The sequence below is a fragment of the Giraffa tippelskirchi genome, chromosome 9 (genome assembly GCF_054371585.1).
Source record: "Giraffa tippelskirchi isolate mGirTip1 chromosome 9, T2T-mGirTip1v1.2.pri, whole genome shotgun sequence".
Taxonomy (NCBI): Eukaryota; Metazoa; Chordata; class Mammalia; order Artiodactyla; family Giraffidae; genus Giraffa; species Giraffa tippelskirchi.
Window position 1 is genome coordinate 9,971,267 of NC_137283.1, and position 13,229 is coordinate 9,984,495.

Consider the following 13,229-nt stretch of genomic DNA (forward strand, 5'->3'; position numbering starts at 1 on the left):
TTTCTTCTCTCATTCTGAAAGAATATTTTGCTGTCAGAAGATTTCTGAATAAAAGGAGGATACAGTTGTTATACATCAAAAGAAATTGGATTAAAATTCCCTATATTTTATCTAATATTGTTATTTATGCTCAGGAAAGTTTATATAGTTGGTTTTCAACTACCAAAAGCTTAAAAAAAAAAAAAGTTAATATTGTAAGATCAAATTAAGAAAAATGGTACCCAAGATTTTCTACTAAAGGGAAGTTGCTAGGAAGTTGAGTAATGATTTTTATTTGTTAATTTGGAAACCATAGCAACACAATAAATATTATGTCTCAGCTTGTCTTTCAGTGTTCTTTTGGCATGAGTGTCATGGAAGAATAAACAAAATTAAACACAGTAAACTCTTGAGACCTGGCTACCTGAATTAGTCATTTTCCTTGACAGTTTCACTTTGTATAATTTTGTATTTCAGATTTCTTGAAATTAAAGTGTAGTCTGTAAAGGCGTAAATAACTCAGACAGTAAAGAATCTACCTGCAATGTAGGAGACCCAGGTTTGATCCTTGGGTCAGGAAGATCCCCTGGAGAAGGAAATGGTAACCCATTCCAGTATTCCTACCTGGGAAATCCCATGGACAGAGAAGCTTAGCAGGCTTCCTGGGGTCGCAAAGAGTTGGACATAGCTGAGGGACAAACACACACTTTATTTTTCTTTCTCATGCCAGTTGTGTGGATTTTGTATTATGGATGTACATGCAGGCTGGCAATTCTACATTTGGCTCCATTCAGTACATTTACATCTAATGATGAAATTTGAATTTGCCTCCCTTTAAAACTGTCCCATATGATAGTGGGACAAAAGTTTCAAAAGCTAGAGGTTTCTGTTCTTGTAAAGGTGTTTGAATGTGTTTTCATTTTCTGTTCTTTTTGAAAAAGGTTGAATGCAGAAAGATTTTAGTAATAATGTAAGTACCCATGAGTCTACAGTAAATGATGCTATCCTTTTGGGACAGTTATTTCAGACCTTTTCCTGAAAAGATAAGAAGGAAGGGAGAAGACATCGTAAACCAAGTTTAGGGCCCTTTTTATTTCGTCCCTAGTCCTAGTTCTGCTTCTCTTACCCCAACAGGGAGCCACTATAGTAGAATCTTGAGGTAGCCTTCCTGCTCCTCTTCTAAAAGTTCTAACACATATCATTATAAACAGTATTATTTTATGTTTTTTGTGTTTGGGTTTTTGTGTCACTTTCTAAGTGTTCTCAGGCATGGGGATGTGAAACAACTAGAACATGTGGGAAATTGCCAGAATAACAGCTTGGTTTGGCTGAAGAGAGGTTGAGGGGAGTGGGAGCTAATGTTGGAGAGACCAGAGAGGCTGATCAGGACGGGATTTGTGTGCTGAGGAGTTTACAGTTTATTTGGGCAGCTGGGGGGAGCCATTGAAGGGTAACCCTTTTCCAGAGTTAGCCACAATATAGAGCAACTGGTAGGGAGAAAATGAGTTAGGAGGCTTTGTTGTCATCTTGGGAGAGGTGATGAGAGTCTGAATTCAGGCAGTGATAGTGAAAAAGGAGAGGGAAATTTGGATTGAAGAAATGATAGAGAATCTTGATGGGAGTAGATAGCTGAGATATAGTGACTGGGTGTGGATGGAGGCTAAAAACAGAGAGGAGCCTTCCGGTGATCCTTTGTTTCAGTTTTAGGGGTAATGGGACCACTGATGGGGATATAAAGAGGAAGAGGGACTTTAAGGGAAAGATGATAAATTCCGTTTGTGATGCTTTGAATCTGAGGTTCCAGTGGGACAGCTCAGTGTTTAACAGCCAGTTGGGTCAGGACTGAGAGAGAAAAGTCTGTGTTGGATGCAGAGATTTGCAGACTCTCACTATCACCCAGGGAGAGAACTTAGGGTGGACATAGGGTGAAGAGAGTGAGATGAAGTCTGGAAGCTTTGGTTACATTGAAGTTTCAGGAGGTAGCCCATGTAGGATTCTGAAGAAGACAGATCAAGGAGTCAAGAGGAAAACCAGGAGAGAGTAGCATTGCAGAAAGCCCAGAGAGGAGTGTTTTGGAAGGAACTGAGTGGCGTTGATACGGGAAATCCAAAAAGAACAAGCAAGATAAGAGAAAAATTCTACTGGGTTTGGTAATCAGAGGTCATGAGTGACTTTGGCATGAGCAGTTTCTCTGAAATGATTTGGGCAGAAGCCAGAAAGCAGTCATTTTAAGAGAGTGAGGAGGGAGGTGAGAGAATAGTTAGCCCTCTCCATCTCCAAGAGAAGATGAGACAGAATCGAACCAGGATGGGATGGTTTGTCTGTTGGCCGCACAGCTTATGGGATCTCAGTTCCCCAACCAGAGGCTGAACCGGGGCCGTGACAGTGAAAGCCCGTAATCCTCACTACTAGGCCACCAGGGAACTCCCCACTTGTTTATTAAAGATAGGAGAGACTTTTAACCTACTTAGAATGAGGACAAATCAATAGAGGGGGAGAGTGCAGGCAGGAGAGAGATCGGATAGTTGAGGCAGGGTGCCTGGGGAGGGTGGACTTCGCATCATAGTAGGCAGGTCGTGTGTATCTATGCATATAGACACGTCCATCTGTGTTTTTTATGTACATTGTTATATAACTTTACATGTCTATACATATATTTACCTTGTTATATACCTGTATAATGAACTCCTGCCTTTGACTCTTAGGATGATGGATTCAAACTGTTGTTTTAAATGAATATAACTTTGTTCCTCCTAGAATAGTTTGCAGTGAAATTTGACATGTGGGTTATATTCCAAGGAAACAGGGCACTGTTCCGTGGGTGGGATAGATCCTGCTTTACTTGTAGACCCACAGGACAGATACTTAGAATAGGATTGGCCTTGGTTGAGTTTCTGATTTGGGATGCCAGTGGGAGCCACACTGAGTTCATTTTAGCCCATTTGCCTGTGTTTATTTGGCTAAGCAGTAACAGAATCCAAATTTAACATTGTAACAGTGTAGGGATGCTTTTGGGTATTGGTGCATTTAGTTTGTTCAGTCGCTTAGTCGTGTCCGATTCTTTGTGACCCCACGGACAGCAGCACGCCAGGCTTCCCTGTCTGTCTCCATCTCCCGGAGCTCGCTCAAACTCATGTCCATTGAGTCAGTGACGCCATCCAGCCATGTCATCCTCTGTCGTCCCCTTCCCCTCCTGCCTTCAATCTTTCCCAGCATCAGGGTCTTTTCCGATGAGTCAGTTCTTGGTGAATTTAACAGTGTGTAATGTGGAATAGCAGGGATAGGAGGAGAGTGGGAACGGAGAAAGTGAAGTTAGAATTAGCATCATAGATGAAAGTGTTAAGGGCCTGCTTGGAAGGAAAATTAAAGGTTGGATTCAAGGAATAGTGTAAAGAAAGTTTGATTAAGAAGTAGGAGTCCCTGAGGCTGAGTTTCAACAAGGGTTCCACTTCTGGAGATTGAAAAATAGGGAAGCATAGAGTATTCATGGGGATGAGGTTGCTTTTGTCCACTCTTAGTGCATGACAAGAGATCCACCAGTTAGAAATGTAGGCCTTGATTTTGGTCAGAGGTGTAAGATGTGAGTCATTCTCACTGGTCGATAGTTGAAAATGGGGAGTAAAAAAACGAGAGAGGAGAGGCTGTGTGTAACAAAAGAAGATTGACTACATTTGGTGTCAAGTCCTGGTCAAAGAAAAAAGAGAACCAGAATAGTACATTTTCACAGAAAAGAGAGACTCTATGCTAAATTGAAAATCATAGGATAATTCATCCAAAGTAAACTTTTATTATTTGCCTAAGGATATGTTCTTATACTTGGGATATAAAGATAAAAGTTGTGGCAACATAGTTAAGAGCGTGAACTGGAATCAGATTCTTAGGATCTGGATCTCAGTTCCAGATATTGCTGGCCAGGGGATATTAAGCAAATTACTTCATCTTTCTGTACCTCAAGGGGTTACTTTGTGAATTAAAGGAAAATAACCACCTAGCTTTGCTAAGTGCCCAAATGATGGTAGTAATATTAGTGTGAGGTCTCATCTTTTCTGTCATCTTGAAAGTTTGAGTTTTGATTCTATGAAGATCATTCTCAAAGCACCGTTCAGTTTTATAAATATTAAGAGCAAAGGTGAGGGTCCCCCCTTTACAGAATTAGTACATTTTGAATCGGGTCCTGATATGTTGCCAGAGCTTGACCATTATTTCCCAACTGTCTTCCTTGGAATGACCTTCATGTTTAGAAACGTGGTCCAGTGCTTCCTAGATTTACAGGTAATTTCTGAACCTGAGTTTCCACTTCCTGAATTTTCCCATTAACCTTACTTAAAAGTTTGGGTCATATCAGCCTAAAGACCATACAGATACTTCAATGATTTAGGCTCCTGAATACTTCTGATTTCACTCATGTCTTATGCTAACTTTTAAATTAACTAATCTTTTTTTGTAGTAAAATAAACATAACATAAAGCCAATCATTTTGATCATCTTCAAGTATACAATTCAGTGACATTAAGTACATTTAAACTGCTGTGGAGTCATGACCACTGTCCATGCTCAGAATTTTTTCAGCATCCTTAGTGAAACTCTGTACCCATTAAAATAACAGCTCCCATCCCCTCCTTCCCACACTGAACACCACTGTTCTACTTTCTGTCCCTGTGGCGTTGGACTGTGTTAGGAACTTGAGATAAGCAGAAGCATGTAATATTTGTCCTTTTGTGTCTGGCTTATTTCACTCAACAGTGTCTTCAAAATTCATCAGAGTTGTTGCATATAGTCAGAGCTTCCTGCTGTTTAAAGGATACATAATATTCTATTGTGTGGAAAATGTATGCACATTTTCTGTATCCATTCATCTGCTGATGGACATTTGGGTTGTTTATACCTTTTGGCTCTTATGAGTAATAATGCTATGAACATTTGGTGTGTGAATCTCTCTTTGAGTCTCTACTTTGAGTTCTTTTGTGTATGTACCCAGAAGTGGAATTATTGGGTCAAGTGGTGATTCTATGTTTAATTTTTATTAATCAACCTTTTGTTTTGAACTTAGTTCAATCCTTGTGGTCCTTTATTGTTTTATCTTTTTTATTTTGTGTCTGTGAGAGTGGGTTAATACTAATCTGTGGTAGCTCTTTGACCCAATTGTATCCTGAGGGAAAGGTGCTGCTGTTGCACTTTGAAGGGTGGTTTGTATACATGTAATTTGACTGTTTAAACATGTATCAGTATATCTAGTATTAGGGCTAAAGGTCTAGAAAGCTTATTATTTTAGTGATTTTTTAAAAAAAATTTTGAATGAGACTTGAAACTTCTAATCCAATTCTGAGAATATAAAGAAATACTGTTGTAAACAAACAAACACGAAATTAACATATGATACAGTATTGTTTGGGCTTCCCTTATGGTTCAGCTGGTAAAGAATCCGCCTGCAATCCTGGAGACCTGCCTGGGCTGGGACGATCCCCTGGAGAATGGAAAGGCTACCCACTCCATTATTCTGGCCTGGAGAATTCCATGGACTGTATAGTCCATGGGATCGCAAAGAGTCAGACACGACTGAGTGACTTTCACTTCACTTCCCAGTATTATTAACTAAAGTATAGGTTTTATTCAAATCTTACAAAATTTTATGCTAGGATCTATTATTTGTTTTCATACCTTATTTAAAATTTCATATTTAGTTGCATTGAGCAGCATTAGCTGCATGCAACAAATTCTGATAAATTCTCTTTTCATTTTTATTCTATTACACATATTTTCTAACTTTATTTGTTATGACTTCTTATATACACTCATCATTTAAGTGGACATTTAATTTCTATATACATGGGTTTTTTAAAGTATCTTTGTCTGTAAGTTCTCATTTTGATACTAATTTCTCATTTAAATGCTTTCTTTGCAGTCATGCTCTGTGTTTTTCCAGTCTTGTAACTTTATTGAGGCTTTCAGTGGCTAAGTCAAAGATCTCTCTTGGTAAATGTCACATTGCACTTGGAAATATGTGGGTTAATTTCAAATGTTTTTGATATTGATTTCTAACATAATTCCACAGTGTTCAGAGAACAGACTCTATATGATTTCAATACCTCTAGACCAGGAAATTTTTGCACCTTGTTTTATGTCCCTGGATATGTTCCAGTTTCTCCTGGTTTATGTCTATGGGAACTTGAATAGAATTTGTATCCTGCTGTTGTGTGAAGATTGTATAAATCCTAGTTATGTTGGATTGGTTCACGGTGCTTTTCAGGTCTACTATATCTTTCTACTTTTCTGTCTATTTTATTAATTTTTGAGAATTTGGTTTTGAAACTCCAACTAAAAATCTTAATTTATCTACTTAAAATGCTTGTAATATATAGTGGAACTATATGTAATCTTGTTCTATGTTTTCCAAGTCTCCTATAAATGTGTTATCATACTTAAATAATTTTTAAAAAAAGTAAAAATGTATCAGTGTAAGAATAGAGTACACATCTTGTCTTTCCAAATTGGAATGCCCTTGCTGTTGGAATAGCCCCTTGCTATTCCTACTATCAGGAACCTGGAAGCAATGTATAGAAAAGAAACAGATAAAGTAGTTTTGATACCTCTTTATCTTCTTAAAGCTTGCTATATTTAATACTATCTCCAACGGAGGTAACATCCGAGTTTTGCTTAAAGTTGGCTGAGTAGCAAAGAGAAGGGTGTGTTTGTGGCTCTGAAGCCCATGGTCTTTCTGTTAGGTCCCTTCCCTTTTGTTGTGCAAGAAGTTGTACTATTAGAGAATAAATTTCAATTCCCTTTGGTTAGAGAACTCACATTTTAGAATAGGTTGTGCAGAATTGGCCACAGATCTCAGAAGGATTAAACTGGCATTCTCGATAAATTTCTAAAGGAGGCTGCAAGTATAGATGTATTTATTATGTGCTGAATGGGAAATAGATGGGGAAACAGTGGAAACAGTGTCAGACTTTATTTTTTTGGGCTCCAGAATCACTGCTGATGGTGACTGCAGCCATGAAATTAAAAGACGCTTACTCCTTGGAAGGAAGGTTATGGCCAACCTAGATAGCATATTTAAAAGCAGAGACATTACTTTGCCAACAAAAGTCCGTCTAGTCAAGGCTATGGTTTTTCCAGTGGTCATGTATGGATGTGAGAGTTGGACGGTGAAGAAAGCTGAGCGCCGCAGAGTTGATGCTTTTGAACTGTGGTGTTGGAGAAGACTTTTGAGAGTCCCTTGGACTGCAAGGAGATCCAATCAATCCATCCTAAAAGAGATCAATCCTGGGTGTTCATTGGAAGGACTGATGTTGAAGCTGAAACTCCAATCCTTTGGCCACCTCATGTGAAGGGTTGACTCATTGGAAAAGACCCTAATGCTGGGTAGGATTGGGGGCGGGAGGAGAAGGGGACAACAGAGGATGAGATGGCTGGATGGCATCACCAACTCGATGGACATGGGTTTGGGTAGACTCCGGGAGTTAGTGATGGACAGAGAGGCCTGGCGTGCTGCAATTCATGGGGTCGCAAAGAGACGGACACGACTGAGTGACTGAACTGAACTGAACTGAAGCATAACTCAGCCTTGAAGTCTGTTTTTGTAAAATACACATTCTGGTAAGAATGTGGTGATCATTCGTAGAGGGGTAAAGAAGGTGGAGAGTGCAGGTTAATTCCTTATTTATATGGCTGTGCTGGGTCACTGATTGCTGTGAGTGGGCTTTCTCCGGTTGCAGTGAGCTGGCGCTTCTCTTTGTTGCGGTCTGCGGGCTTCTCATGGCAGTGGCCTCTCTTGTGGTGGAGCATCACCTCTAGGCGTGCAGCCTTCGATAGTTGTGGTGCATGGGTTTAGTTTTCCTGCAGCACATGGAATCTTCCCTGACCAGGGACTGAACCCGTGTCCCCTGGCATTGCCAGGTGAGTTCCTATCCACTGGACCACCAGGGAAGTCTGAGTGTAGGTGTTTTAAAGATAGAGGCCATTGGAAAATTCATGTGAGAAAACTAATTGCTCTGGTGATGACGGTGTGAGAGCTTAAGGATGGTAGATTGCAATTTACTTTGCAGGGTTTTTGCTACTAAAACACATGTAAAACTGACTAGGAAAATGCCAAAATTGAGATAGTTGAATAAGTAGTAACTCTTACACTGTCTCGGAGAAGGCAATGGCACCCCACTGCAGTACTTTTGCCTGGAAAATCCCATGGACAGAGGGGCCTGGTAGGTTGCAGTCCATGGGGTCGCTAAGAGTCGGACACGACTGAGCGACTTCACTTTCACTTATCACTTTCATGCATTGGAGAAGGAAATGGCAACCCACTCCAGTGTTCTTGCCTGGAGAATCCCAGGGACGGGGGAGCCTGGTGGGCTGCCGTCTATGGGGTCGCACAGAGTCGGACACGACTGAAGCGACTTAGCAGCAGCAGCAGCTTACACTGTCTATGCTTCTTAGAGGCCTACTGTGACCTTGCCAGGCAAAACCCATTGACCCTTCCTGCAGGCATCCTTCCTGTAAGCAGTGTGTTTGTCTCTCTTGGCGCGACTGTGAAGTCTTCCGGCAGAAATGGCTTGTCCTGGTCTGTATTTTTTGCACTCCGTATAGTGCTTACACACAGTAGATCCTTCTAAACCTTGGCTGAGTCTCTTCTTAGTGTGAGGGTGCCTGCATGCTTAGTTGCTCAGTCGTGTCCAACTCTCTGTGACCCCATGTACGTAGCCCTCCAAGCTCCTCTGTCCATGGGATTTCCCAGGCAAGAATACTGGAGTGGCTTGCCATTTCCACTCCAGGGGATCTTCCTGACCCAGGGATGGAACCCACGTCTCTTGTATCTCCTGCATTGGGAGGTGGATCTGTACCGTTGTGCCAGCTGGGAAGCCCTCCTACTGTGAGACTTGGGCACAAATATTATCACAGTGAGAGAAGCAGCAGCTACTGTCCTTATCAGAGGAGGGATCTGAATCAGAGTTACAATGCGGCCAAGAACCCAGGAAACCACTCCCAGAGAAACCACAGAGAAGATTTTTTAGTTTCATGTGGTACATCAAGCTGTTTTGTTGCCTCATTTCCTTGATACACTGGCCCATGGCCTGGAAATGTCTTGTTTGTTTAGCAGACACTGAGGCATGAAAGTTGCAGGGTGACAGAAGCATGTAATTTTAATACCATATAATACGTTTAACACAGTGTAATAAATCACAGTAGGGGCATGTGTGTCGGGCATTACTCAGTGACAGAGGGGCTGGAGGAACTCTTAATAGAAAGTAGTGTGGTCGCTGAATGAGAGAGAAGGGAGAATACCTCCTGCCAGCAAACAGTCTGTGAAGAGAGGCTGAACCTCCCAGCCCAGATGGAGTCCTGGAATGGAGAGGGGAGGATGCAGCTGGTGAAGCTGGGGCCAACCCGGGAAAAAAAGGCAGAGAACTGACTGGGAGAAACCTTATCTCTGTTTTTGCTCTTCTTCTCCTGTCTTCTCTTTGTGCTGGTCTATGGAATTTTTGCTTTAACGATGAGTAAGGGGGAGCTCCTGGAGTGTTTTACAGAGCAGAATGATTGATTTGATCAGAAATGTGTTTTGTAAGGCAGACTGGCAGTCATGTAACCACATAGACGATGAATTGTGTGAGTCGAGTCTGGAGTCAGGTAGATACAGTTGGAGGCAGTTACAGTGTCCAAGAGATAAAGAGGTCTTATTATATGATTTAATTTATATGGTGTGTCCAGAAGAGGCAGATTCATAGAGACAGAAAGTAGACTGATGGTTGCCAGGGGCTGGAGTTGGGTAATGGGAAGTGATGACCAATGGGTACAGGTTTTCCTTTTGGGGTGATGAAAGTATCATTAGATGGTAATGATAATTGTGTGACTTTGTGAATATACTTAAAAACCCACTGAATTGTATGTTTTTAAGTGGTGAATCTGATGGCATGTGAGTTATATCGCAGAGAGAGAGAGGAAGAGTTCCTGACATAAGCAGGAGTAGTGAGCATAAAGAAAGCGAGATGGGTTGGAGGGAAACTCAGCACAAGAGTTGACAGCTTGGGTTGTCAACTCAATCCAAGAGTTGGTCAAGAATTGACAGCACTTGGAGAGTGAATATTGATGATGCCCACAGTGAAATAGGGGCCAGCCCTGCCATTTCTAATTTGTATGATTAAACTGATGGGAAAAGAAATTCTGGAAAAAGTGAGTTTGGAGAAACCTACAGCGAACAGTGTGAAATGTTTTGAATGTGTTATCAGGCCAGACAGCTGTGCATAAAGGCCCGGATTTCAGGAGACTCGGGGACTAGAGAAAGAAGTGAGTTATGGAGAGGGTGTAGACTGAAGAGGTCGTCAGGCTGCTGGTGGACAGCCCCGTGTCCGCACTCTTTTTGGCTCTCTGTCCTCCAAGCTGGTCTAGAGGTGTGGTGCTGGAGGCACTAGTTTTTAAATAAAGCTGAATCTTTCTATTACTTTTCAGGCAGAGGCAAGACTGGCAGCAAAACGGGCTGCCCGGGCAGAAGCAAGAGATATCCGCATGAGAGAACTGGAACGGCAGCAAAAAGAGGTAATTGGGGAAAACAACCCTGATGATGTTTGTCCCCCCCGCCCCAAATCCGTACGTGGCTAGTTTCCTTCTGAAGTCAACCTGGTTCCTTTTGAAATACTGGGAGCGGAGTAACTTGATGTATGTTTTAACGAGCCATTCTATGTCAGCAAGTTAAGTGCAATATTTGGTTGAAATCATAACAGCAGACACCTATATACCTCCTGTCATAAGTTACTGTTGTGTTACAAGTCCTTGTAATAGCCAAAGAAGGCTTAGAGATGATAGAATTATTTACTATAGCCCTAAATGTCCTAGAATTTTGACTATATTATGCTTATATCATAGTTAAGCTCTGTGAAATCATACAATCTTATAGTTTGTAAGCATACTTAATAATGGAGGAAAATATTCATATGCGAAAACGGGGAAAAACCCACAATTGTAGCACTTTTAGGACTCCAGTCCTGTGTTGCAAAAAACCAGTATCGATAAATAGATCAAAAACTACTGGAAAGAAGTGATTACTCTCAGTACTTCGCTTTATCTATAGTGGGATTATGATTGGTTTTATGTTACACTTTTGTATAGCTAATACATTTTCCATCTGTTTTAATTATCAGTGAGAAAAGCAAAAAAACATTTTTTTTTCTGACTAGACATATAGAAATTGGGCTGCTTTAAAAGAAAACAAGTACTCTTTTTTACTCTTTCCTTCTGATGTTGACCTTGCTTTGAAAATTCCCATAAAAACCATTTCTGATGTTTTAGTTCAAAGGGGGGAAAAAGCTGCAGGGCAATATTAAACACTTTATTTTGAGGTTTGTGGTGAATTTTCTGTTAATGAGTTAAAGAGATGTGTATAGAGTCCATATTGTCACAGCTCAAAAACAAAACCAAAAGCAATTAATATGTTGCTAATTTTTTTTTTTTTACCTCATAGCTTCAAATATTGAATGCAGTTCTTGGCTTGAGATGAAATGTTACAATGCAATGCATTGTCTTTTATACTCCTAAAATTGTAGTGAACTGTAAGAATAGAGTTATTAAGTTTAAGTTTTATTTGTAGCTCTCTAAACTGCAGACTGAACATATTTAGCTTAGTATGTTGTGTATTTTGAATGTGTAACTTTGAATTAACAGTCATTGCCTTTCAGGACAAATGTATGTGATTAATTTAAGACTTCCCACAGCAGGCACTATGTTGGAAACCTGAGTGTGTGAAACTTTTGCATTTGTAGCACTCTCATCATTCCTTCGATCGGAAATGGGGACAGATTCAGAAGTGGCTGGTAGGCCAGAGCTGCCTGCCCTGCATGTTGTGATCGGCTGCTGAAATACGCAATCTCAGAGTAAAACATTGACTAATCATTTGCCAAGTAGCAGTGTTTGTCGTGTTTGAACCTAAAGGTCAGCGAGTGTCTCTTCTGCCTGTAATGGACCAAATGTGTGCTTGGAGTCCAGCCATTTTTGTTGTAGTTACAGCCTCACACTCATCTCATAAATGCTCCTGACCAAGAAAGATTGAGTAGATGAACGTGTTTTCTTTCTGTGGATTTGTTCCCCTGTCCCTAAAATTTGCCCGCCCCTCTCCATCCCGCCTTCTCCTCCCCTGCCCCTTTCTTCCTTTCTCTCTTTTTTAAAAAGCTATATCATCAGGTTATTCATTGAAAGCTGAACCAAATCATTCTTTCATCCCCTCTGAAAATTACTTTTATTTTGTTAGTTCTCTCAGTTTCCTTTCAAGTCTTACACTGTCACTCCCAAATTTGTTAGCTGCAAGAGCAAATTGCAACCAGTAACATACGAGTTACTGTGAGTCATGCCTAAGTTTGAGCTTTTTTCAGTGTTGATAAGTGCCCTAGCTGCCTCTGATTGCAGGGCTTCTTAGCTTGGTGTGTGCATAGGCTTGGGGGATGGGGTAAGAACATCTCATGCCAGGTTTTGAGTATGTGTATGTTTTCATGTGAAATGGCCACAGGAATTTTTATCATCAGATTCTCAAAAGGAGGCTGTGATCCCTAAGAGGTTAAGAACCACTGTTTAGTTGCTGCTTAACAAGCAACTTTCATAAGCAAATCCCTTCTAGAATAGCATTTTAAGGTATAACCAGAATTTAAATATTTATGATTGTATGTACCTATAAATTTTAAAACTTCATCATACTTCTCATTGTGATATTTTAGAAAAGAGAGAAAAAACAATGTGTGGTTACTTAAAATTAAGCAATGCCTCTGTATTTGTTTGTTATTTTGGAGTGGAATCTGTCCTTTCTTGTTACTAAAGCTAGCTTATTTTTTTATTCAAGTGTCTTCTGCATGTAACTGGCTTAATATTACTGATGATGTCTTAAGAATATTTTTGCATGAGTTAAGAGAAATAATTCTTAATTAGAAAAGTGGAAATATTAGTTTCTTCTTACAATTATGTATAATAGTTCTCAAATTAAATTGCCAGGATTTTAATATCTTAGGGCAGATCAAAGCATTAAATAAGAAAAGCCTATGTTAAAAGTCTAGTATTTAATTCTTATGTTGAAAGGAGCAGTTTGGGTTAGAGTTTAAAATGCAGGTGTCCAAGTCTTAAATAATAGGTAGGATTTGGACAGGTAGAGAAGGTGGGGTTTAGTTTCAGAGAGAAAAATTAACATTCTGACCCCTTAAGGCACTTCTTTCAAACTGATTTTTCCTCTTCTTATCTTATCCTTGTCTTTCTAGCTGCTTTCTGTCTATGAACTTATCATA

The 13,229-nt window shown here is 40.2% G+C and overlaps 1 protein-coding gene across 32 annotated transcripts in view; it reads left to right on the top strand.

Moving 5' to 3' along the window:
- The window catches only part of LRRFIP2 (LRR binding FLII interacting protein 2), a 116,932-nt gene that overhangs the window by 38,048 nt on the left and 65,655 nt on the right, over nucleotides 1-13,229 (top strand). For 19 of the 32 annotated variants that reach the window (XM_081527296.1, XM_081527301.1, XM_081527307.1 and 16 more), the window contains one exon: nucleotides 10,420-10,506. In XM_081527296.1, coding sequence (XP_081383422.1) covers nucleotides 10,420-10,506 — 87 coding nt within the window. Of the gene's footprint in view, nucleotides 1-10,419; nucleotides 10,507-11,726; nucleotides 11,778-13,229 lie in introns of all 32 variants that reach the window. The other 13 variants (XR_014064604.1, XM_081527279.1, XM_081527278.1 and 10 more) reach the window with 1 other exon arrangement.